Source organism: Ascaphus truei, chromosome 8 (genome assembly GCF_040206685.1).
Source record: "Ascaphus truei isolate aAscTru1 chromosome 8, aAscTru1.hap1, whole genome shotgun sequence".
Classification (NCBI taxonomy): domain Eukaryota; kingdom Metazoa; phylum Chordata; class Amphibia; order Anura; family Ascaphidae; genus Ascaphus; species Ascaphus truei.
The window spans coordinates 27772023-27796005 of NC_134490.1; the positions used below are offsets into that span (position 1 = coordinate 27772023).

At 42.4% G+C, this 23983-nt stretch overlaps 1 protein-coding gene across 4 annotated transcripts in view; it reads left to right on the top strand.

The window, feature by feature from the left end:
* The window catches only part of PIK3AP1 (phosphoinositide-3-kinase adaptor protein 1), a 115952-nt gene that overhangs the window by 66808 nt on the left and 25161 nt on the right, over positions 1 to 23983 (top strand). For all 4 annotated transcript variants that reach the window (XR_012803457.1, XM_075611006.1, XM_075611007.1 and 1 more), the window contains 5 exons: positions 5897 to 6041; positions 9363 to 9505; positions 14161 to 14293; positions 16525 to 16721; positions 18644 to 18839. Coding sequence is in view for 3 of the 4 variants with exons in the window: in XM_075611006.1 (XP_075467121.1) it covers positions 5897 to 6041; positions 9363 to 9505; positions 14161 to 14293; positions 16525 to 16721; positions 18644 to 18839 (814 nt within the window). In the remaining variant the exon portion in view is untranslated. The remainder of the gene's footprint in view (positions 1 to 5896; positions 6042 to 9362; positions 9506 to 14160; positions 14294 to 16524; positions 16722 to 18643; positions 18840 to 23983) is intronic.

Consider the following 23983-nt stretch of genomic DNA (forward strand, 5'->3'; position numbering starts at 1 on the left):
CGGGACCATGATGATAAGCTGGTGCTGCTGCTGGTTCTGGTTCTGGTTCTGGCGCATTGCTTGGCAGGGACTGTCGCTTCTTATTTCGTTTTAACACGACCCTTCGCCTTTTGCCGCCTCCATTATCATAGATACGGGAAAAACCCTGTGACACACACCAATACCCTCCAACAAATTGGGGCTCAATACGGTGAAAACAGGGGTCATTACATAACCTTTTCCTTATTGCATGCTTCCACAAATGAGGAGTTGGCGAAAATCTGTAAAAGTCATAATTTTCGATAAAATACTGATAAATTTGAACAACTGTTGCCATCTTATCCTCTGTTGCATTTATAGCGGCCCATATCAAATAAGCATAACTTCTGTCAGGTTTTTGGAACACGGGCTCCACTTGAACACTCATGTCTCTGTAGAATAGTGTAAGTGAAAATGATCTTTGTCTTTATTTAATACATTACTGTATGTAAAGCCTAAATTGATACATTTTTTTGCAACTATTCCTTCAGTCTCAAGGACAAGTTACACAATAGCATACTGTACTGGGATAAAGTAACTTTTTTTTGGAAACGAAACAACTTGCAAAGGCCACACATTACTTAAGTCATGAGTTTATGCCATCTGGTGGACAATCGAAACATCGCAGCCTAGTAAATCATTCTCATTATCATTTAACAGATCAGGCCCCCGTCAGCCAGGCATGAACCGTGGCTGGGAAGGCAAACGCAACGAAGCATGCAAGAGGTGAGCAGCGGCGGATTCCAGGTTTCTGCCAGGTACAAACCAGGCATTTGCTCGAATAAAGTGTGTCGGTGCAGTAGTTCCTTTCTGGAAACTTCCAGGTCTGTGCGGCAGCTGTTGGTCTCATGATGAGAGGCATCCAGTGCTCTGCGGAGTGTCTGAACCTCTTTCTAAGATACGTCCACCTCTGTCTGGACACTGTTGACCTCCTGTTGTGAGGCATTCAGCTCTATGCGAAGAGTGTGAACCTCTTGCTGGAAGACTGTCATCTGCTTCAGTGCCTCCTCATACTTCCGCTTTAGCGTAGCCATCATTTCATCAGATTGGCTCTGCTTTTCATCCATGGCGGAAATAGTAGCATTTGCAGTATCTAGCTCAGTCTTGAGATCGTCCAATTCTGTCCTGGCTGCAGAGTACATTGCGAGCACCGTCTTCTGTAACTTAGCATTATCTTTCAGTAGCTCCGTGTAATCATCTTTCTTTTGTTTCAATTGTTCACGGAGTATATCACAGTCACGCCTGGCATTTTTCAGGGCATCCTCAGGGCTGGTCAAGGGATCGACACTCACTGGTTCCGGCTCCGCTTCCCTGGGATGGTTGGTTGAGAATTTATCACTGTTGGCACCAGACAGACACTTCTTTGGGGTACACGACTTCTGCCTTGGGCCCTCTGGATATTTGGTTATCCGCAGGACGAGTTCTCCATTTTCTCTAGGCTGCAGGGCATCTCGGTCCCCCTTTTTCTCCACAGGGTCTGCGGACGTGTCTGTTCCTTCCACGGTAAGTGAAGAACTGCTTTTCTTTTTCTTTTTCCGCCTTTTTGTTTTGGATGACTCCGTCCCATCAGGAATACAGGGGTATCCTTCTTTATTTAATACTTCAACAGCTTCATTATATACGCCAGGCTTTTCTTGCAGTTGCTTTAGCTGACAGAAATATTGGGTGATCTGCTGCTCCCGCTCTTTCTCTTGTCGACCATATTCGTCATCATAGAGAGCGGTCTTTTCTGTTCGTGCCGAGTTCAGGCACCCCCACCATTCTTGGGGTGTTTTGTGGGTGTGACTCGGTTCGGGTTCCCCGTAAGAGATGTCTTCCTCCTTATTGGACTGGAAGGGCCACTCTTCCGTGGGGTAGGGTTCATTACAGGAACGCTGCATCTTGTCCTCCATTTTGGGGCTCTCAGGTGTAGTTTTCTTCCTGACCTCAGGAGGCGCTATTGCAGCTGTTGCCACTGTATTTGCTAGAACCCCCAACTGTGGTAGTCCTACAGGTGGGCATATTTTGCTTGTAGAGGTCATAGCTCTCACAGGCATCTCTGTAGACTTTTTCTTTCTTGGATAAGTTTTACAATATCAGCAGTACTGTAGTGAAATAGGTGAACAAAAGAAAAGTGCGCAACAACAATATATAAATAACGTGATGAATGTGATACAATTAAATAGGTGACCTTGTGTATAGTATGAATATTTATGGAGCGTCTGCAGCAGTGACACCAGGGATGGCTCTGGTCCCCCCTAAATGCACACAAAAAAACAAGAAACACAGCGCACAACGCTCATAGTGCATTAAATGATATCTTTAGTAACCAAACTTTGGTTACTAAAGATATCATTTAATGCACTATCAGCAGTACTGTGCATGCATTTTCTCTCATCAGATATACAGGATGTGCAGTTGCTAGGTAAAACGTCTATTTGCTTTACACCATTTACTTGCTAGGTATAATCTCCTTAGGTATGCTGGTTGTGTAGTTGCTAGGTAAAAACTTATGTTTGCTTTACACCATTTACTTGCTAGGTGCAATCTCTCTGCTTCAGCCAAATAATGTGATTTTCTGCTTGAGTTCAGTCTCAACTTTGGGTATTATGACATTCACTCTTCACACTTTGGGATACCTTTTACACAGTTCAGCAATTCCTTTTTTTCTAGTAGGCAATTTTACCCTCAGCACTTGTTTACTGAAAATTCCCCTGCTTCAGCACAGTTTTGCATCAATTTTCACATTTTTCTGCATATATTCCATTCACAACTGGTAGTCCTATGCGGTGTGGCAGCCTTTACTTGCAGAATCAGTACCGTTCATGGGTCACCATCTGTATTCACTGCTTCAGCTAACCATTTGAAAACAACAAACGCCTATCCCTTTCAAGGGTTTCCTCTGTGTCTTGCAAGCAGCCTCTTCTGGTACAGTAGACTCAAGTCGTCTGTCCCCATGTCAGTCTCACAAGTTGTGAGAGTAAGGGACAATCTCTGCTTTTTCTCTAAGTTCAGCTCAGGTGTGATCTAAGGAGTCTCCCTTCCTGTCTCAAAATACATGCTTTTCTAAGCAATCTAATCAGGCAGGTGGTGTTTATTAATTGACTACCAGCAGTTAACCACCACACTGCTGGATTCGAGGTACATGACATGAACAGGGATAACTCCCCTGTTACACTCCTCCTTTTACTCCATATCACCTCTCCCTATAACTCATATGGCTCCATATAACCCCTCTCTATAACTCCTCCTATTGCCCCATATAACTCACCCATATAACTTCTTCTATTGCCCCATATAACCCCTCTCGATTAACTCCTCCTATTGCCCCATATAACTCCTATTATCCTATTTAACCCCTCTCTATAACTCTTCCTATTGCCCCATATTACCGCTCTGTATAACATCTCTTACTCTTGTTCTGTGATGATCGATCTCTCTCCCCTTCTCTCTGTACTCATCTCTTTTCCTCTGTTCCCACCTTTCTCTCACTCTTCTCTCTCACTGTTCCCCCCTCTCCAAGTCCCCCCTCTCTCTATATTCCCTCCTTGTCTCTCTCTCTCTATTCCCTCCCCTTCTCTCTCACTGTTACCCCCCATCCCCCGTTGTCTCTCTCACTGTTACCCCCTCCCCGTTCTATCTCTCACTGTTTCCCCCATTTTATCACTCAGGCCGCGTCCAGGCTGAGAGCGCGGATGCATGCGCGCTTGAGCGCTGCACGATGAATCACGTAATGTCAATATGATCATCTATAGTGTGCACGTGCTCGTGAGCGTTCCATGGAGAGCAGCTTGATGAGACAAATAACTTTGTATTTGCCGCGCGATGGCCGGGTCACATGAGCGGTTCGCCCAATGAGTGCAAACCAGCTCTATGATGTCATGGCCACCCCACGCGCAACAACAATTTTTAAAAGGCCAGGAATTGCTCCAGCTTCATCAGCCTGTAATATCACGGCGCTTGAGAGCGAGCACGCATGAACGAGGCCTTACTGTTTCTCTGTCTCTCTCTGTCTCTCTCTGTCTCTCTCTGTCTCTCTCTGTCTCTCTCTGTGTGTGTGAGTGTATATGTATTGTGGCAGGATGACCGTGGTTAGTGAGGAGGCAACACAATTCTTCCGGTGAAATAATATGGTGGTGGTTTTAATTGTCCAAAAAAATAACAAAACAATGGGTGCTCTGTCCCTTTAAGTAAAACAAAACATCAAAGCAAAAGCCTATCCCCGTTAGGGGAACTAACTAAACAAAAGTTGTCTATCTACCTGGCTGGCTTGCTAACCTAGACCAGACCAACAATGTTCAGTAACACCAGTTGGCTCCTTACCTGGGAGCATAAGGCCCGTAATATAGTGGGTACGCTTGCTGCGGCTATTATAGTTGGCTGTGGTTAGCCAGCCATTGTATGCTAGGGCCGCGTGCGCACAGTAGTGAGCGTGGAGCCGGCCGACAGGGGGGAAAGATTCAGAAAAGTATGTATTCGAGCTGCTACCGCCGCTGTAATGTGTGTGTATATATATATGTATGTATATACAGCTTAACCCCGTTATAGCGCGGTCCTCGGGGGCCACCCACGACCACCGCGTTATAAACGGGGTCGCAGAAAAAAAATGGCTGCCGAAAAATTATTTATTTTTTTAAGGTTTTTTTGTGGTGGTACCGCGTCTGCCGGAGGGGGAAAGCTGAGAACTCTCCCAGCATTCCCAGACCCGGTGGGGCAGCAGCAACAGCACAGTGTGCTGTGAGTGTGTGCAGTGTGCTGTGAGTGTGTGCAGTGCGCTGTGAGTGTGTGCAGTGCGCTGTGAGTGTATGCAGTGCGCTGTGAATGTATGCAGTGTGCTATGAGTGTGTGCAGTGTGCTGTGAGTGTATGCAGTGTGCTGTGAATGTATGCATTGTGCTGTGAGTGTATGCAGTGTGCTGTGAATGTATGCAGTGTGCAGTGAGTGTGTGCAGTGTGTGTGCAAAAAAAAAACTTAAATTTTTTTTTTTTAAATTCGGGGTCCACGCTCAAACCACGTTATAAGCGGATCCGCATTATAGCTGTGTATATATATATATATATCTCAACATTGCACAATAAAAATAATTTTTATTCATACTGTACAACATGTAAAATATATATATATATATATATATATATATATATATATATATATATATATATATATATATATATATATATATATATATTTTACATGTTGTACAGTATGAATAAAAATTATTTTTATTGTATTAGTGTATATATATATATATATACACATACACACAGTACCTTCCAAGACTGTCACTCACAGCAGCACGGACCCGTAAACACAAAAAGTGTGCGGCACATGCACACGTGTTCGAAAAGGCGCGCGCGCGCCCACAATATTACGGGCCTTATTCCCCTCGGGATAGCATAAATATGAGCAGTCTGTGCCTGTGCCTGTGAGACTGCTGCCCCAGAGGCATTTCCTCTTCCTCATTTAAAAGCAGGTGAGCATACTCAATTAGGATCACCTGTGGACTGCTTAATCAGCTGGGTTAACTCCTCGTATACTGAAAAGCAGGCATACTGCCACCTCGGGCGCGCGCGTGTGTGGTGGGTAAAATAAAGTGACAAAAACCCTTCACAGTGAAGCAGATTGCAAATGGAAATATTACTGTCTGCAACCCCGCCTTTCACCATTATCACCCAGCACACAGCGCACTGCAGCAAGGGATTCTGGGAAATGACATGCAAATGAGCATACGGTAATATTTCCATTTCCATTTGCTATATATATATATGAAAGTGGTTTGAATAAAATGTGTTTCTACATAAATTATACATGAGCATATTGGTTCTTAATAAATATAAAGAGAGATATTTATAATGCATTGTAAATCCTGCTTGTTCTCCTTTCCTATTGTATTTTTCAGGTGAAAACACACATTTATATCATTTTTAAATGCAAACTCGACGGTCAAATTAAAAATGAGGTATATTTCAATCCAATAAATGGCCATTCGGTTAGACTACCTGCAACTTTACAGAATGAATATATTTTAACTGTGGATGCCCCTGGTAAGATATGTTTATTTATTATTACTAATGTAAATATGTTTTTCAGGGACAGATATGCATCTTGTTTTCAAACAAGTCATCGGTCATTCTGGATAGAGCCTAACCCAGGGGTGCGCAGACTGGGGGTGTGCACAACATTTTCTAAGGGGGGCGCCGTTTAGCGGGCATGAGCACGTATATCGCATCGTGCTTGATCGACCTTTGTTTCGCTGTTGTTTGAGGGCAGGGGGCGGGGGGGTGCTTCTAATTGCACACATGAAAAGTGTGGTGCGACTTAAACCGTTTGCTTACCCCCGGCCAAACCCATTATTTAACAAAATCAACCATAATGATAGAAATTTGTAACATAGAATGAAAAGGAGTTTGAAGGTTGCCTATACAATTATACAGGGTATCAGCAGTTTGACACACAGGAGCCTTTTCATTAGATAATTAATAATAACTTTTTTTTTCATATAGCACCTTTCTCCCAATGGGACACAAAGCACTTCACGATTACAGTGTAGTACGTAGGAATTTTTACAGACACAGTCCCTGCCTAGATGAGCTTTCAATGTTTTTTGTGCTTGATGCACAGGGAGATAAAGTCACAAGGAACTGACACTGGGACTTGAACCAGGCTCCCCCTGATTCAAATCTAGCATCTTTCTTTACAGTCAAGGTCTTTACTCACTGAGCCACTGTGACGATAGCCTGTCACAGGTATTAAAGGTTACACAAATCACTGGGCTGAACTGAACGAGTCTTAGATATAATAAAGTATATTTATTCCTTTGGATAGGTGAACACACGAATAATACAGTAACAAACAAGAAGTACACTTATTTTGGGGTTGGGGAATGAGAAGTATGAAGCATAGCAATTCTCTCGCAATCAGGTAGCATTCAGATGATATTTTGAAGACAAAGGATAAAGGGGGAACACAGTTTATAAACCTTTTGTGCCCTATCCTTAACATTGAGTACCGTGGATTGGTTTTCAATTACCTCTAGCCACTCGTTAACGTGGGAACACTTTTTGACACATGCCCCCCCTGCTAGTTGGTACATGCGCAGTAGAGCTCTGGGGTCTCATTTCTATAAGCCCTCCTCTACATCAGGAATGCCAGCTAGTCTACCAGTTTGGGATCCTGGCAGGATATTCTTTGTTTGTGAGGTGTGAAATGGAACACTTGAAGACTGCTCTGGTTTGAGTAATCTCCGCCCTCATGCAAACAGTGGAGGTGACAAAATCCTTTGAAACATACTCAGGTCCTAGACATTGGGTCGCCTTTCTGGCCATATGCTACCCTGGTATGCAAAGGAATTTCCTCTGGGTTTTACCCATACCTTGAAATACAGTATGTTGGATAAAACATGAACATTTTAAAATATCCAGTTCCTTTGGGTCCAGCAGGTCCAAACTCCCCAGTTCTCAATGCCGGAACTGGGACACCCTATGGTCCAATTTGCGACTTGCTACGACCTTAGGAACTGGAGATACACAAATACACTTAAAACCGTTTCATATTTTAATACACAAATCTCCGCTGTAAATTAAATCACGTTTTTTCACTAAATCCCCATTGAAAACAACGGGCTTTGCCGCCATAGACTTTCAATGGCAAATCGCCGCCGTTGGCGGCTATGGGAATCCCCGCCATAGACTTTCAACGGGGCGATGCCGCCGTTTAAGTCAATGGGGTTTTTCCACCGTAGCCGGTCAATGGGGTTTGGCCACCGTTGGAGTCTATGGGAAAAATCCCGAACTTTCAAGGGGGTCCACACTCCGTCGGGTTGGTCCAAGAGGGTCAAGGATGGTTCTGCAGCGATGCCGGAGCAGTGGCTACAGATACCCCAAACCCTGATCCTCTGGGCCCTCCGGAACCGGAGCTATGGATTACCAAATTTCAGCTTTTGACACTTAGCCATTTTCCTGAGCTGTTTCTGCCGCCGCCAGTGGAACCTATGGCGCGGCCCGCTCTTCTCGGTTCGACCCTTATCGGGGGTCCAGGATACGGGGACCCGGTTGTGGTCGAGTGGGGGGAGGTCTAGGAACTAGGGACAGAAAGAATTTTATTTCTAGGTGCCCTAGAACTGTTTATTCCCACGCCACTTGTCGTTGAACTTGACTTGTAAGTGATCAAAGCTCTCCTATTGAAAATGTATCCGCTTTGCGGTTAAGCGGTTTGGACGGCAGCCAACTCGTTCCTGGAAAGCTCTTTCGAGGATTTCTCCATTGAAGTCAATGAGCCCATTGACTTTCAATTTGAAACCGCTGCTCTCCCTCTCGGACGCCATCTGCTGGTCTTCTCAGGAACAGGACCCGACAGCAAGATTCGCCATTGAAATACATGGAGTTCCAATGGCGGCCTATGGGCGCCTGCAAAATGGTGCCTGAAAAGGCGGGAAAGTTACACAAAGGGCTATAATCACTATACAACTATTAACCCTTGTGCTCCCGGATGGATCCCAGTGTGTGTGTGCTGCAGACACGGATTAACCAGATGTTGCAATAAAACAAGGGAACAGGGGAATACACATTTACATGTCATAACAGGAGTTAAATCATAGTTCTGGGTCTCAGCCCAGTTAACCCCTTGTCTCCCTGGTGAGGTCAGGGGATGGCCAAATCGGGTGTAACCCCTTTAATCCCGGGCCACCCCCTTTCTCCCTCTACAGCCGCTCCTTCTCCATTTGTGCAGAGAAACACAAGTTACAGTAATTAATCTATAGTTTTCCATGTCCAAATCATGCAAAAACTGGCTTTTAGGTCAAGATTTTATTTTGTTTGTGTTAAAAAGCTCTCTTTCCCGATATACTGCTAGAATACTTAACCCATTCAACTTAGGGTGAGAATGAAATCATTGACATGGTTGCATATTTTTGCATGCATAATGCATATAGGTTAAGTATTTCAGAGCAAGATAAGGGAAGAAGATATTACTATAAGGAACACCCCCTCCTTTCCCACAGCTCTCCTTGATGCAAAGTGCAAGCAAATAGGATGTTTGATGTAGATACCTTTTGTGTGTGTATATAATGGATAATTCCTAATGCATACATTGAAAACTCACAATTAGACGTGCAATTTTATTTAAAAAAATGAATTTGCTATTGTTTTTGTGTTTGGGCTAACCTGGTAACTATACTAATTGACATCACATGAATGTATTTAGCATATTTCAATTAGTATATTTCCCCGGTATCTCTCATGTTACATATAAGCAACTCAATTTGGAGGTAAATAAGTACTCAAATTGATGTCTCTCACCATTTAAGTTTGCCATCCTAATGAATAGCTTCCTTTGAGGTAAACCTAATATATTTATCTTCTGTACAGATTTACCAGCCGGAATTGTATTTCTTAAAGTTTTCTCAGGCGATTTAATAATATGTGAGGCAAAAATCACCTATTTTACCGACATGGAAGAAATTAGTAATTTACTGGAGAGTGCGACAAATCCGGTAGAATTTATGTGTCAGGTAAGCGGTGTGAGATGTTTAACTGTTTGTTTTGTAATAACATAAGGCTTCTTTTGAAATTCCCTTGCAAGTATTCTTGTCCAGGATAAACAATATGGCCAATGGAGTTAGCCTTACTCTGGCAGCCAATAGGAAGCCGTGACATTAACGTCAGGTGACAATACAGCTTCTGATTGGGTAACCTTCCCTTTTGTTTTTTTCTTTGCTAGTTCTGGGAAAAGTACAAAAAAAGATATATCTCAGCAGTCGGGGATCTTGCTGTCGCTGTCCATAACCACATACTAAGGCCATGTGCATTGTGGGAGCGATGGCGCGCGCAGCGCGAACAAAATGCAGCAGCTCTATGGCAGCGATTTTAGAGCAACCGCTCAGCAACATTTTGAGCCAACAAACGTTTTTGTTTTTTTTCGTGACGGCCGTGTTACGTGAGGGGTGTGGGCGAACCAGCCAAGTGACGCGTCCGCCACGGCTCCGTCCCATCACGAGCGATCTGAAGTCCACAGATCGCTCAGGCGACAGGCGCTCCATTGCTCACCCGCTATATGCGAGGCCTTAGCGTTATACACAAGCATTGAAAAATGCAATAATGCAAAATGTTTGCAATTTTGCCGGCCTTTGTCAAGTGATTAACTAAACATTTTCCCATCATTGTTTATAGGATACCAGTGTGTGAGTGACCAAAACAATGTCTTATCTATTCCCGATTAAGTGTAGTAATAGAAGAGCAATTTATAGTGAATATTTGGTCGTTAAAACAGGATTGTTTGGAAAGCTGTACACAGGGCAGCACAACCTTTTTAAACGTAAAATCCCTGTTCGTTTGCAAAACGACATTGCTTTGAAAACCGTTTATTGCATATTTATTTCCTAAACAAATGTAGTTATACTTGTAGAAAATATTTGACTGTTTTGTTTTTTTGGGGGGGAAATGAAGAACATTGTATTTTCCGCTCTGAATGATTTGAGGTGAATGTCGATGAAATGTTTACTCAACCTTAAAAGATTAATTCATGCACTTTTTTAAATTTATTATTTTTTGAACATAGGTTTGAAGTAGGGGGTCTCCGGAGCCGAACGCCTTTAATTTCAGCTACAGGTACCCCTGGCTTCCTGAGATAAAGACCTTCAAAGCGGGTGTCTCGGCGAAGTTTAAAGTGCCCGCGTCACGTGGGCCAATAGGAAGCCGAACCTCATGACGTCACGGCCTTCTATTGGCCCACAGGGTGCCGGAGCTTTGAAGCTCCATCATGACGTGAACCCTGCTAGCGAAGTGGAGCGGCTACTGGCACCCCCTTACGGAGATAAGTATCTCAGGAAGTAGGGGGTCCCTGAAGCTAAAATTAATGGGGTTCAGCTCTGGAGACCCCTTGCTTCAACACAAATTTTTTTTTAAATGCATGCTGGGATTGCCCCTTTAAGCTCACACTGTCCCTGTTTGAGAACCAATAAACATAAGGAGAGAGTTGAGTGGGGGCATCTCACAAAAGGGAGTAGCTAGAGAAAATCAAACCCCTCCCATGTCTTACCTACAAAACGACACAAAATACTTATTACAGCCGGAAGACTTTCAGGCAGTATATTCAGGAATTCGCCGCCCCTAGGCACTTGCCCGCGTCGACCGCCTCCTTTTTACCGCCCTACTGTTCCTTAGGAATCCCAGCGTCAAATGGTGCCGCGGGCGTCACCAGCGTGACATCGCACGGTGGCGCATTGCCATGGAAACGCGATGTCACGGGGATGTCCGCAGCGTCATTTGACGCAGGTTTTCCAAAGGAACAGGAGGGCGGCAGGATGGAGGCGGACGACACGGGCAAGTACCTCCCCATTAGGTCCGATAGGCCCGAGAGCGCGGAAAAATTATATGGGGGGGGCGGAAAATGTTGCTGCCGCCAAATTTTGCCGCCTTAGGCCCGACCTAATGGGAAATCTGACACTATATTGGATAGGGGCGATAGATTCCCATAAATTTGACACTACAGCCCAAGGGGATTAATAGGGTAACGGCACAATCCGTCCCAAAGTATAATAGTGGCAGTGACATTTCTTAGGTTGCATCAGGGTGCTTGATACCAGTATAACATTTGGGGGGAAAAGGCAAGTACATTTAAATACATTTTTTTAAAGTTAGTTTGTAAAGATCACTATGTTTAAGAAGGATTTCACCTCGCCGCTTCCCTGGCCCAGCCTTTCACTGGCTCTCTGATAAGAACACGGTGGCATAAGGGTAAAGAAAACTCTTGGGTGACAAACACTTTCTATTGAGAAGTCCCTGTGAAAAGTAAATATATCATTCATTTCACAAAAATAAAAACAGCCACGTGTGTTATCAGAATGGCTAGATTTGTTTAAAGCAGCAATACTACGTTACCCCCTTTTTTTTCTTTGCTTTTTTCCTTTATTTTTATATGTAAAGCATGCACAATGTATAATTCTACATTCTTACCTAAACTGGCAATGATTTGGTGCGCCTGTTATAAATCTGTAAAAATCCTGATTGTGTGCCTAACGGAATGGCCGCCTTCTAACTTTGTGCTGCAGTCTGTGAAATGCTGCAGCTGATACTGATGAAGCGGCCGTTATTCGGACACATCTCGGCGCCGATTTTGAGTTCTCTGCTTTTCCCCACGCAGCATGAAACGCGGCTAATCGCCCCAGGCACCCGCGCTTATCGCGGATGTTTTGTTTGAATTTCATGGATTCTGTTTCTTTGTTTGCAATAAAATGGATGAATTGTACTGTGCTACTGTGCTACGGTGTCAATTTCATGTTTTTAAAAGCCAGAACACTCAAATTCGTTTTTCTGCTCTCGCCGTGCTCGTATCTTAGTGCGGGAAGGCTGGAATTCATCCCGCGGTTTCAAATCGGGATTCCGTTGTACATGACGCGTGAAGTGTTCGAATAACGGCCGCTACATCAGTATGTAACATTATATTACTAAGTGTAACACATTATTGTTGCAGCTTTCAGAGTAATAGACAGTCTGATGTTTGGAACACAGCAACAGATCTGTTTGTGATACTTTGTTGCTAAAAGAGCAGAGCTCAAACAAGATGTGTCAGAGCCTCTTTAAAAAGAGGTAGTGGATATTACTTTTTAAATGGTTGCTGTAGCAACTACAGGAGGATCAGTACATTAACAAAATCATTAAAAAAATGGCATTAGGAATTTAAAAAGAATTCAGACAGTATTATCTAATACTACAGAACTGAACATATAGGATTTTTCATGTTCTGCTGCTTTAAGTCAATTAGACTATTCCATTCCGTACAAAAGATTGCTTATACAGTATTTGCTATGTCCTTATGGTGTTCTTGTTTGAAAGAACTAAAGATATCCAAATAAGGAAAAAGAAAACATTTTAAGGTCCCAGTAAGCTCACCAAACATTTGCAAAATGATGTCATTGGCTACCTTAAACTAATGTAAGCAAACATGCACTTGTTTTATTTAATTGTCAGAAGGCCAATTAGAAGAAGGTCAAGGGGAGCGGAAGGAATTTGCTTGTACAGTAGAAACATTTGTTGAACACACTGTTGATATCAAACAAAAGATAGACTTGTCAGTCAGTGGCATTGGTTCAATGTGGCTTTAGGAGGAACTGCATTGATAATCATCTCGCCTAAGTAGGGGGTGATGACAGTGGGGAAAGCGGCATGAGAGATAGAGGTGAGAGGGGAGGAGAGGACATGGCGGGAGAAGAGGGCAGGGAGGGGAGATATGTCTGGATGAGGAAGGGAGATGGGAAGAGAGAGGGAGGAGGTGAAGAGAGAGGGAGGAGGGGAAGAGAGGGGAGGGAAAGAGAGGGGGGAAGGAGATGGGTGGATAGGGAGAGATGGGGGAGAGAGGCAGCAAAGAGAAATAGATGGGGGAGAGGGGGGGGCAAGGAGAGGGAGAGAGGTTGAAAGGAAATTGGGGAGAGAGAGGGGCAAGCAGAGATAGAGGGAAGTAAAGAGTGATAGATGGAGGGAGAGCGACGGGGAGGGGAAGCAGAGATGGGAGAGAGAGAAAGATATGGAGGAGAGAAGGGAGGGGGAATGAGAGAGGGAGATGGGGGAGTGGGAGATGGGGAAGGAGAGAGGAGAAGACCCTACCTGCTGACATGGAGGGTTAATGGGGCCTCTTAGCAGCTTGTGTATGGGACCTGCAGAGCTGCCTGCTGGAGGGTGCCACTGAGGTGCCTGTCAGGGGAGAATCCCTTCCACTGGCCTACAGCATGCTGCCTCAGACAGGCACCTTCACAGACACCTTCCTTTCAGGCCCTGTTTGCAACATCCCCTAGCAGGCCCCCTCTGCGGATCAGGACACATCGGTCCCCTTTACTCACCGGGCCGGGACAGGAGTCCCAGCTGTCCCCCCTGTCAGCAGCCCTGCTTACAATGCATCTGATCTCAGACACGCTATTAGAGAGGGTTGGGGTTCCTCCGAATTTCACAATATAATTATAGGGTTCCTTAACCAAAAAAAGATTTAAAACCACTGCTCTAAATTATAATTTTATACTGGTTTGGAATTGAAAATGTATCAATGTTATGCAAAAGCCCCACAGGTAACGTGGTCCTTTAAGTTTCTTTAACGCCGTAGAACACAATGACAGATGAATAGTGTACATTGGTTATTTTAGTTCAAATTCATGTTTCCCACAACTTTATTTTCTAGGCATTTAAAATAGTGCCCTACAATATAGAGACACTTGACAAACTGCTGACAGAGTCATTAAAGAACAACATCCCAGCCAGTGGTTTACACCTGTTTGGAATAAACCAAATAGAAGAGGAAAATCTAAGTGCAAGTAAGTAAGCATTTACTTCTTCTCTATAAAGATTATATTTAGGTTAGAAGTACAATGGTAAAATCAGGGCGTAGAATGCACAGCTGTCAACTAGCGTTACACTTTCCGTACGTTGGGTCCAGATGTAACATTCCCCGGGTGTAACAAGTGTTGACAAGCAAGTGGTGCTTATGAGGTTCTGAGAAACTCTCTCACATTTCTTCTGCATGTTTTCTATGGGAGAGAATGCTAAATGATCTCCATGAGCAGTAAACATCATCTGAATTGGGGAAGGTGACTTCCTTTTTCGTTTGGTTTATTAAGTGTTGTGTCACAAACGGGATCTCTACACAAGCAGTCACGATCTTGGAAGGCGCACTGCTGGCTGCTGGACTTCCTGTATCCCGGGGGTTAAACTCACTTCCCTTATTATTTTTTGTAATGGTAGACCTGTTTTTCGGACTTCAAAGCAGGACAACAATTTCCAGAATTGTTCTGGGTAGGAGTTATAGAACAGGAACAAATCGTCCAGAAAATCAATTTGTTGACATTTATGAAGATGGCATTTTGTAATATAAATGGCCTTACGCTGGTGAACAATCGTAAAATATGTTTCAACACAGATGCCTCGAGAGCTTTCTTTTAGCGGGTACGTTGAGCATAACTAGCTTGTTTCTAATAATTTTACACAACCCAAATAAATAACAAACAATGACCAGCACCAATTTAAGGTAAAGAGTCATTTATTTGTCTGATATACAGTGGCCAGTGTTTCAATCTCACGGGGGAACTTTCTCGGACCACATGTAATCTTCCTCTAATCTCTGATAACAACTGTGTGTTTGGAACATTTCAAAGTTATCTTGCTTTTCGCAGTAAAGCTGTTGAATCTAAATTTGTGAAGATAATACTGTACACATCTTAAACAATGGAACATAAATTAAGTCTGGTACAATGTGTACTGATAAGAAAAAATAAATATATATACAGCATAAATTGGTAAAAATTAGACACATTCTTTCTCGTCAATAGAAATTAGAGCCTATGATCTCTTTTCTTCTGTATTCTCTGATAAATAAACATACAGCATATGCCCTCTACTTAGTAAAGGTTAATCCTATCTATCTTGTATAAATAATTACATTTTCAATGTTTTGTGGGCCACCCACCGTAAAAAATGTCTTGTTTTTATACTGAATTAATTAACTTTGCTTGATTTGAAACGTTTTATGTAAAAATACTGCATTTCTTGGTAATCCATTGAGGATTACAGTTTTCCTACATAATGTATAATATCATTACTGACTTAAATTCTAAATTGTGCGATTAAAAACTATAGGAAATATGTATCACCCGGACCCGTACTAAGCTTATATTTGGCCGTATGCAGTATGCGCTACACCAGTTTGGGCCCCCTAATACACACTTTGCTTATACGGGGTGTAAAGAGAGGCAGACAGAGTAGAACATATGCACATATTCAATATACAGTGAAGCCACATATCTTTGAATAGAAATGAAACTAACATCTTCTCCGTCATGAGTAATAGGCTTCATAGCATATTGAATAAGGCCAAATATAGACATATTGATACTAAGAGTAGCCCACAGAGAGAGACTGAGATACAAATGGGCAACTGGAGAGACAGAATAACAGAGATTGGCAGATACAAAGGCCAACAAAGAGAGCCAGACAGACATGGCCAGGCTCGCCTCCGCCAACACACACAGTGCCATCCCAAATGGCCATCATTATGTTATTGTCATCCCTTTGGGTTGTATCATATCAAAATGTTCTGCATCAGCTTGGCTCTGCATGCCTCAGAGAGGGATTTGGTGAAAGATTTTTAAGTCAACTGGAGGAGAAGTGCTACTATAAAATATTATAGTGGGATATACCAGTCAGTAATTGTTATGGATTTCCTTTCTTTTTGTGTCAATGAAATTCACAAAGTCTGAGGTGGCTTTAACCTTTGTCCTCAAGAGGTCATCAGGTGTCAGAAATCAGGTAACATATAAGACCAACGCAAATGGATTGAAGAAAATTCCTACACTGTGTCGTAGAACAAACTACATAATGTCCTACTATGTTCATGGATTTTGTGGTTTTATTATGTAGTCGGTTAAAAAATATAATGGCTCAACTAAGCAGTGTTCGGTCATAAGACACCTTACTGCTCATTGACTGGTTTGTATGGTGTCTTCCAATGTATCATCTAAACTTTTTATCTTATGTGTCTTTTTTTTTTTAGATCAAAGAGATGAAGAATTACCGACACTCCTTCATTTTTCAGCAAAATATGGGCTGAAAAACTTAACTGCTCTTTTGCTCACTTGTCCTGGAGCCCTACAGGCCTATAGTGTGTCAAATAAGCATGGACATTTCCCAAACAACATTGCAGAAATACATGGCTACAAAGACCTCAGACAGTTTATTGATGAATACGTGGTAAGTAGCGTTGTGCAAATGTTTTGTCTAAGTTCGCAAACCTACAAAGATTGCCGTTTTTGTTGAAAACGGAAAGTCTAAAATTTGCCAAGTAAAAATCTTCACATATTAAATATGTTTTGAAACTCTCTATCCCTCCTCCTCCTCCTCCTCCTCCTCCTCCTCCTCCTCCTCCTCCTCCTCCTCCTCTCTTCTCCCACTTCCACATTCTTTCCTTCTCCCCTCTCCTTCCTCCTATCCCTCTTCCTCCCATCTCTCACTACTCCTTGCTTCTCTCTATCCCTCCTCTCTCTCTCCCCAGTGTCCCTCATGGCGCCGCGACGTCAAATGGCGCCGTGTTGCCATGACAGCTGGGCATCGCTTGCCGTCATGACATCATACGGCGTCCTGTTGTTATGACAATGTGATGCTGCATGGGCCGGACATCCTGTTGTCATGGCAACATGACGCCATTTTACATCGCAGCGCCATCATGAGGGACACTGTAGGAAGACATTGCGAAGAGAGGTCCCGCACCAGGCTCCCTGCACAGAACCCCGCAATGTTACCAGCCGGCCCTACATGTCGTTATGAGTCCTGACCTAATGGAGCGGTGTGGATCTAGCCATTAAAGCAGCAGTTCAAGCTGCTGTATTTTTTTATTTGATTTTTTCCCCTTTAAATATGTGCATCTTTACAATCCAGACAAAAAGTAATTAGCTAAGTTGCTGATCGATCCGTACTCCTGTGAACGATCGGCAAAGTTTCGGCTAGGGGGTTCACTAAATGGCTGTCAGTGCAGCAGAACGTGACCAAAGATGCAAAGTTCTGTGGGAAGATCATGTGACCAGGCAGTCACTAGATACAATTGGTGCACTGCTAGTGAGAGGGCAGGACTCAAAAAGGGGTGTGCCAGAGCCTGTTTCAGAAGAGGAAGGAGATGTGACTTTGTAAATGGTTGCTATAGAAACAAAAAATGCTTGTTACTTTATAATACATTACAAATGTAATTCAGAGTTGTTTAAAAAAAACCTCATAGTACAGAACTGATTTATTAAAAAATACACACATGAAGGATATTGCTTGGTCTGCAGCTTTAAGAGCTGATTCTATACTTGCCGAAGTGGCCGATCGAGATGTTTTCATCGGCACTTATGGAATCAGCCCTGTAGTTCATAAATATTCATTATTTCGTTTTTTAACAACAAATAAGCAAGTGTTATCTGAGACTATAAATCACAGGGTACAGACCTGCCACACAGTGTGTATTGAAATTGTTCTTAATAAAGGGGGTCTGCGCTGTGATATTGTATAACGTGAATATCTAATTAATAAATTTAAAAAAAAATTGAATCATCCGGATGCCCATGCACAAGCTTTTGAAGATTATAACATTGGTATGCAGTTTATTGAAAATACAGGGATTCCAATTATTGGCCTCTCACTAAGATGAGTCTCTTCCGTCTCCTCTATACCACCCTCTTAATATCTCAGATTGAATATCTTTCTATACAACTAACTTTTTGTGCTCTAATCAGACCAACGGGTGCTATGTTTCTAGACAAGTTAGGGGTAAAATCCAAGTATTGTGCACTTCCCTGCACCAATTTTTCCACAATGTTACAAGGAGTTAGGGAGCGGTTAAATGACAGATTGTAATGCGATGTATCAAATTGTGAGCCTCTGTCACATTTCCTCCATTCAATCTGTGTCCTTATCTCTGTATTATATCTCCGCTCTCCTTCTATTTTAGATGATCTGATTTAACTCTAAAGTGCTGCACATAAGGCGCTGTATAACAATGATAATAATAATTATTATTGCATTGGTAAACTTTTTTTGCTTTTGGAATCATTATTGTTACACAAAGCGTCCAATGAATACATGTTTTTATTTTTTTATTGATCACGTAATGGATATTTTTTCTGTTTATTGTCTTAAAGGAAACGGTTGACATGTTAAAGAGTCATATTAAAGAAGAGCTGATGCTTGGGGAAGAAGATGATGACAATACATATGAATCAATGGCTAACCTTTCCACTGATCTGCTGATGAAATGCTCTTTGAATCCTGGCTGTGATGAAGATCTGTATGAGTCTATGGTTGGCTTGGCAACTCCATATGAAGCTGACGATACCTGTATGTATTACAGTACATAACATTTATGTTCATGTGCCGGTAAATAATATGTAAATACCAACAATGGGCAAGCAATCGGCATATGGAATTATGGGTAGGTGATTAAGGACGTTTCCACCTTTACCTGTTGACTTCAATGAGAGTTTTCTGGCACATTGTAGCATATTGAATAACACAGAATCCATGTCATGAAGGCAATGTATCCATATTCAAAGTTTGCTGAATTGTAATTTAACGAGGCTAATTAGTAAATTCGATAGTCTTATTTTGTGAATAATTCCAGTGCTGACACATTAGCCCATGCGCCTTTGCATTAAAGGGTTTATACCACTATGGTCCACCATTGACTAAACTCTGATAACCATTTGTTTAAAGTCATTAAATATATACGGGTGTAATAACGTTGGTGATCCTAGTCCCGGGAGACACTGTTATGTATTTTTACAGGGTATTGTTGCCAAGCTATAAACATAGTGGATAGTAGGCACACCTCAGCATAACTGTAAAAAAAGCAAGTGCTCGAATCATAGCAATAAAATATAGAGATACTTCACCCAAACCAAGTTTGAAGAAGAAGACTCCAAACCCTGGGGAAGGTCCCATAGTGGTCCGAAACGTTGGATGTTTATGGATGTGTCCATAGACTCTCTTTGATTATCATTATTGCAGTGCTGAGTCTACTTCTTCAAAGTTGGTTTGGATTAAGTATCTCTCTTTCTATCTATATTTTATTTTGTGGTATTCATATATATTTTTTAACCTTATGTGAAACAGTACCTGAACCACAGTTTTCCAAGCTCTAGGAACTCATCGATTGCTGAGATAATTAATTTGGAATATAGATGGGGCCAATTTATTGTCTGTAGCAAAACATCACCTATATAACTTTTGGGGCCTGATTCAATATTGTTTAGTGTGCCCTTGAAGACAGTTTTCAGCCCATTGCAGTGCGATCAGACGCTTTAGACAAAAAGAGCAGGCTTTTTTCCCTTAGGAGCAGGCTTGCCTAGAGCATTTATGAAGCCCAGGACAGAGGCCTGGGCCCTGGGATGTTAAACAGGGGAGACCCCATGGCGGGGGACAGCTCATGCCCTATAATGTGGGTACAGGTGGGCAGGTGTAGGGGAGTGGACCAACCCAGGTGTCGGAGTGAGATGGGCCTATCCAACTGCTGGGTCGAATGTTTTGGGAACATCTGTCCAGCTCTAACTTCCTATCTAGGCTAGATGAAAATCGGTCTAGAAAAAGACCAAAACAACCGGAGCTCTAAAAATAATTGTAGTAGTGTCAAGCTGGAATCAATGCTGTAGTATGAAGTATATATCCAGTATTTTCAGGGTCATGGATAAGTGTCTGAAGCTGCGTGTTGTCGTGAATGCGTTTGTAAATATCCCTGATAAAATAACGATATGAACAAGACCCAAAGGCCAGTTGTAGGAAGCATACAGTAATTACTGTATTCACGCAACCTCGGTCTCTCTCGACCCGGTCAGACCGGAGCTCCGATCCTTCACTGCGGGTGGCGGTTCCTCTGCGGAGATCCTGGATGTGGGACAGCGCAGCGTCACTCGTAGTGTAGATCACTGGGTGCTGGTCAGGCGTTCACGCTGACTCCATAATACTCCATGTGGTGTTGTCGCCATCAATGAGCGCGTCCTCCTCAGTTCAGGGACCGCCCAATTCCTCCAAGGGTTAAGTTACCACACGCCACAGCAGCCGGAGTGGGGCATAAGGGATAATGTGGGATAAGCCTCTCACAGCGTCTCCAAATAGGCGTGCATCCAGGCAGGTAATCAGCAAGAAAACGTGTCCATGTAGGAGCCGAAGCACAGCCACACCAAAGTAGAAGATTAAAGCACCCTGTGCGTGAAACATGTCAGAGGATTTTTAGGATGTCTGTCCTCATGCTCTTTTAGAACCAGAGACAGAACATAAAACACAGACAGAGCTCAGTTTTAGCACATCCAGTGAAACTCATACACGGTACAGTGCCTAATATAATGTGTATATATATATATATATATATATATATATATATATATATATATATATATATATATATATGTATAAATATCTATTAAGTAAAATGGTCTTTTAGTTTAACATTTTTGGCCAAAATTGTTGTAAGCCCCTGATCCAACTGCACGGCAGACCACAATTCAGGGGTCCCTAACGCTAATATAAATTCTTAATAACCTGTGTAATAACAGGAAGAATGATTTATCATAAATCTGTCAATATTAGTTGCAAAGTTCTAAGTCTGATTGAAGCTTTTATTAACCTGTACATTACCAGGAAAAGCACTCTGTATTAGAGTTGTCACAACCATACTGCAAGCACTCAAGTTCCCCTGAGTGGAAGATGCTATGGAGTGAGCCCTTAAACATGTAAATGTGGGAGGGGGTGAGCTACAATTAGGTAGGAGGTTGCCACCCTCCAATCAGCCAAGACTAGCTGAACAACAATTGTAAAACATACTGGACACCTAACAAGCTCCTATTGAACCCCCAAAATGACCACAACATATATATAAGCATATGAGTGTCACAGAGGAGTGCTACTGAGCATGGCAATATATATTTAAAACCAGAGACAGAACATAAAACACAGACAGAGCTCAGTTTTAGCACATCCAGTGAAACTCATACACAGCTGTCGGGCCCGGGACACTGCCCCCCAATCGGTGACAATGTTTAGGAGTCTATGTACCATGGCAATTTTGTAATAAAACTGACACACAGAGATGCACCTTCTTTTTATGTGTCGGTGCATCAAAAAATCTAGGTAATATGCCTGAATTGTGCTCTCTGTACATGGAATGCCATATGGGGAGTGTTAATATGAGTAGATACAGATGCAGCGGCCATTATCTGACCATTTCTCGGGTTGAATGATGCACTATAGTGCGTGGTGGTCCGAGATGGTCCTCTGCAGACTAAATGGCCAATCGGATTAACACAGCAGGCCTGCTGTGTTAATCCTACCGGGGTCTACCTGTCTGTAAGAGACACGCAGTAATAGATGAATCAGTCATTCTACCTACGTGCCTCTAATAGGTGATCGCGTTTTTTTTAATTCAAATGTTAACACTGCAGTATTGTAGCAGGGGGTCTCCGGAGCTGAACCACATTGATTTCAGGTCCAGGGACCCCTACTTCCCGAGATACAGGCCCCATTATGGGGTGCCGGTATCCCCGCCATGTTAAAATCTTGTGGGTCACGTGACCGCGGGATGTTAACATTGCAGGAGATACTGGCACCCCATAATGGGGCCTGTATCTCGGGAAAAAGGGGATCCCCAAGGCTGAACTAAACTTTTGTTCATCTCAGAAGACCCCCTGCTCCCGCACACTAGTATAACCCCCTCGCCCCCCAAAGATAAAATCATTACCTTAGCAGATAGCTACTAAGGTAATGAAGCTTCTTACATTTTATTTTTATTCATAGTGTGTGTGAGCAGGGGTCTCCTGAGCTGAACAAGTTGATTTCAGCCTCGGGATCCTCTGCTTCCTGAGGTACAGGCCGATATCCCCGCAATGTTAAAGGCCTCTCCGGTCATGTGACGCAGAGGATTTTAAGATGTAAGAAACTTTAATAACTAGTTTAATATATTTGATTCAACTGTGACACAATCACAGGGAAACCTTTCTTTACATAATCCCATAATTTTCTAAAATATTAACAGTATCATTATTGGAGGGTGACCTCATACACAAACAAACAAATTCCAATGTACATCCTTTTAACACTGAAAGCTGTATAAAGCCTTAATCGGCTATTATTAACACATAACAGTATCATGACCTTGAAAAAATGCAAGTAGTAATGCTGGTACAGTACTTACCAATATATCATAAAATGTCATTATATGATAGGCAAGGGTCAATGGTGTTGAAACATCCAACTGGGAATTTCGATTCTACAAGGACAAAGCTTCAGGAAAGATTGATAAATTGCAGGCAGGGAGGAAGTAAAACCCAAATTACTCAACAGTTATCCGCATGCTATACAAATGCTTAGATAATGGCTGTTTGCATATGAAAATATCTTGTTTATACAGTATTACTTACAAGGCCCCTTTGTCTCTGTCTTCTCGCAGCACTTTATGATATTTACTTTACATTAGATTTCAATATAATAGTATCATTATCTCATGAATTAAAGGTCTTTGTCAGAAATACACTAAAAATTGAAACTAAGGGTGATTCATTAAACGGAGATAGTGCCAATTGGGGAAGTAATGCACCGAAACTCCTATAGATTTCAATAGGGGTTTTTGCCAAAAGTGATCCCATCAACACTATCATAGTTTAATGAATAAGCTCAAAATAGTTTTGCCCTTTCATTTCATATTTTACTGTTAGTACTGTCCAGGACATACTTGAAAACGAGAGGTAACTCTCAATGTATTACTTCCTGGTAAAATATTTTATAAATAAATAAATACATGTTTTACACTAACTTTCCCATGTTTTACATTCATATAAGACCAATGCATTATAGTAAACGAGTGTACAAAAGTCTGTGTTTTTATTTTTTATACACTTAGGGTCAATAACATGTCGAACAAAATTTTATTTCTAAACTGAACCTAGGGAATAACTATATATCACAATATGCAAACAATATTATATAACAGTAAGTCAAATCTTGAAACTGCTCACCTACTTCTCATCCCACATGAGCTTTTCTTATCTTTTTCACGGCTTGGTGGCAGTCCATGTTTCTACGTCATTTGTCCATCACGGGTAATGAGTTGGAAAGTCCTTTACCAGCAGGTTGTAAACGCCAACATGCAATTAGAATGTAGTTTCCTGCACATTTCAACGACGACTGCATTGTAGTGTATTTCATTCATTCATTTATAACCCATCGTTTATGACTGGAGACATGCGAAACATTCACAGCTATTCGCAACTACGGTGATAATTGGACACACTGCCAAAATATCAACATTCCCACAGCAACGCCAAGTGCCAGGATCACATTCAATGAGTACAGTTCACCAAAAAGCATTTCCTAGATGTTTGAGGATTGGTTTTTGGTCTTCTCTGTTTGCCTCCTTGTTCCATCTCCCATTTCCTTTCCCTTCCATCCCTCTCCCCCCCCCTTCCCTTCCCCTCCCCACTACCCTCCCTCCTCCC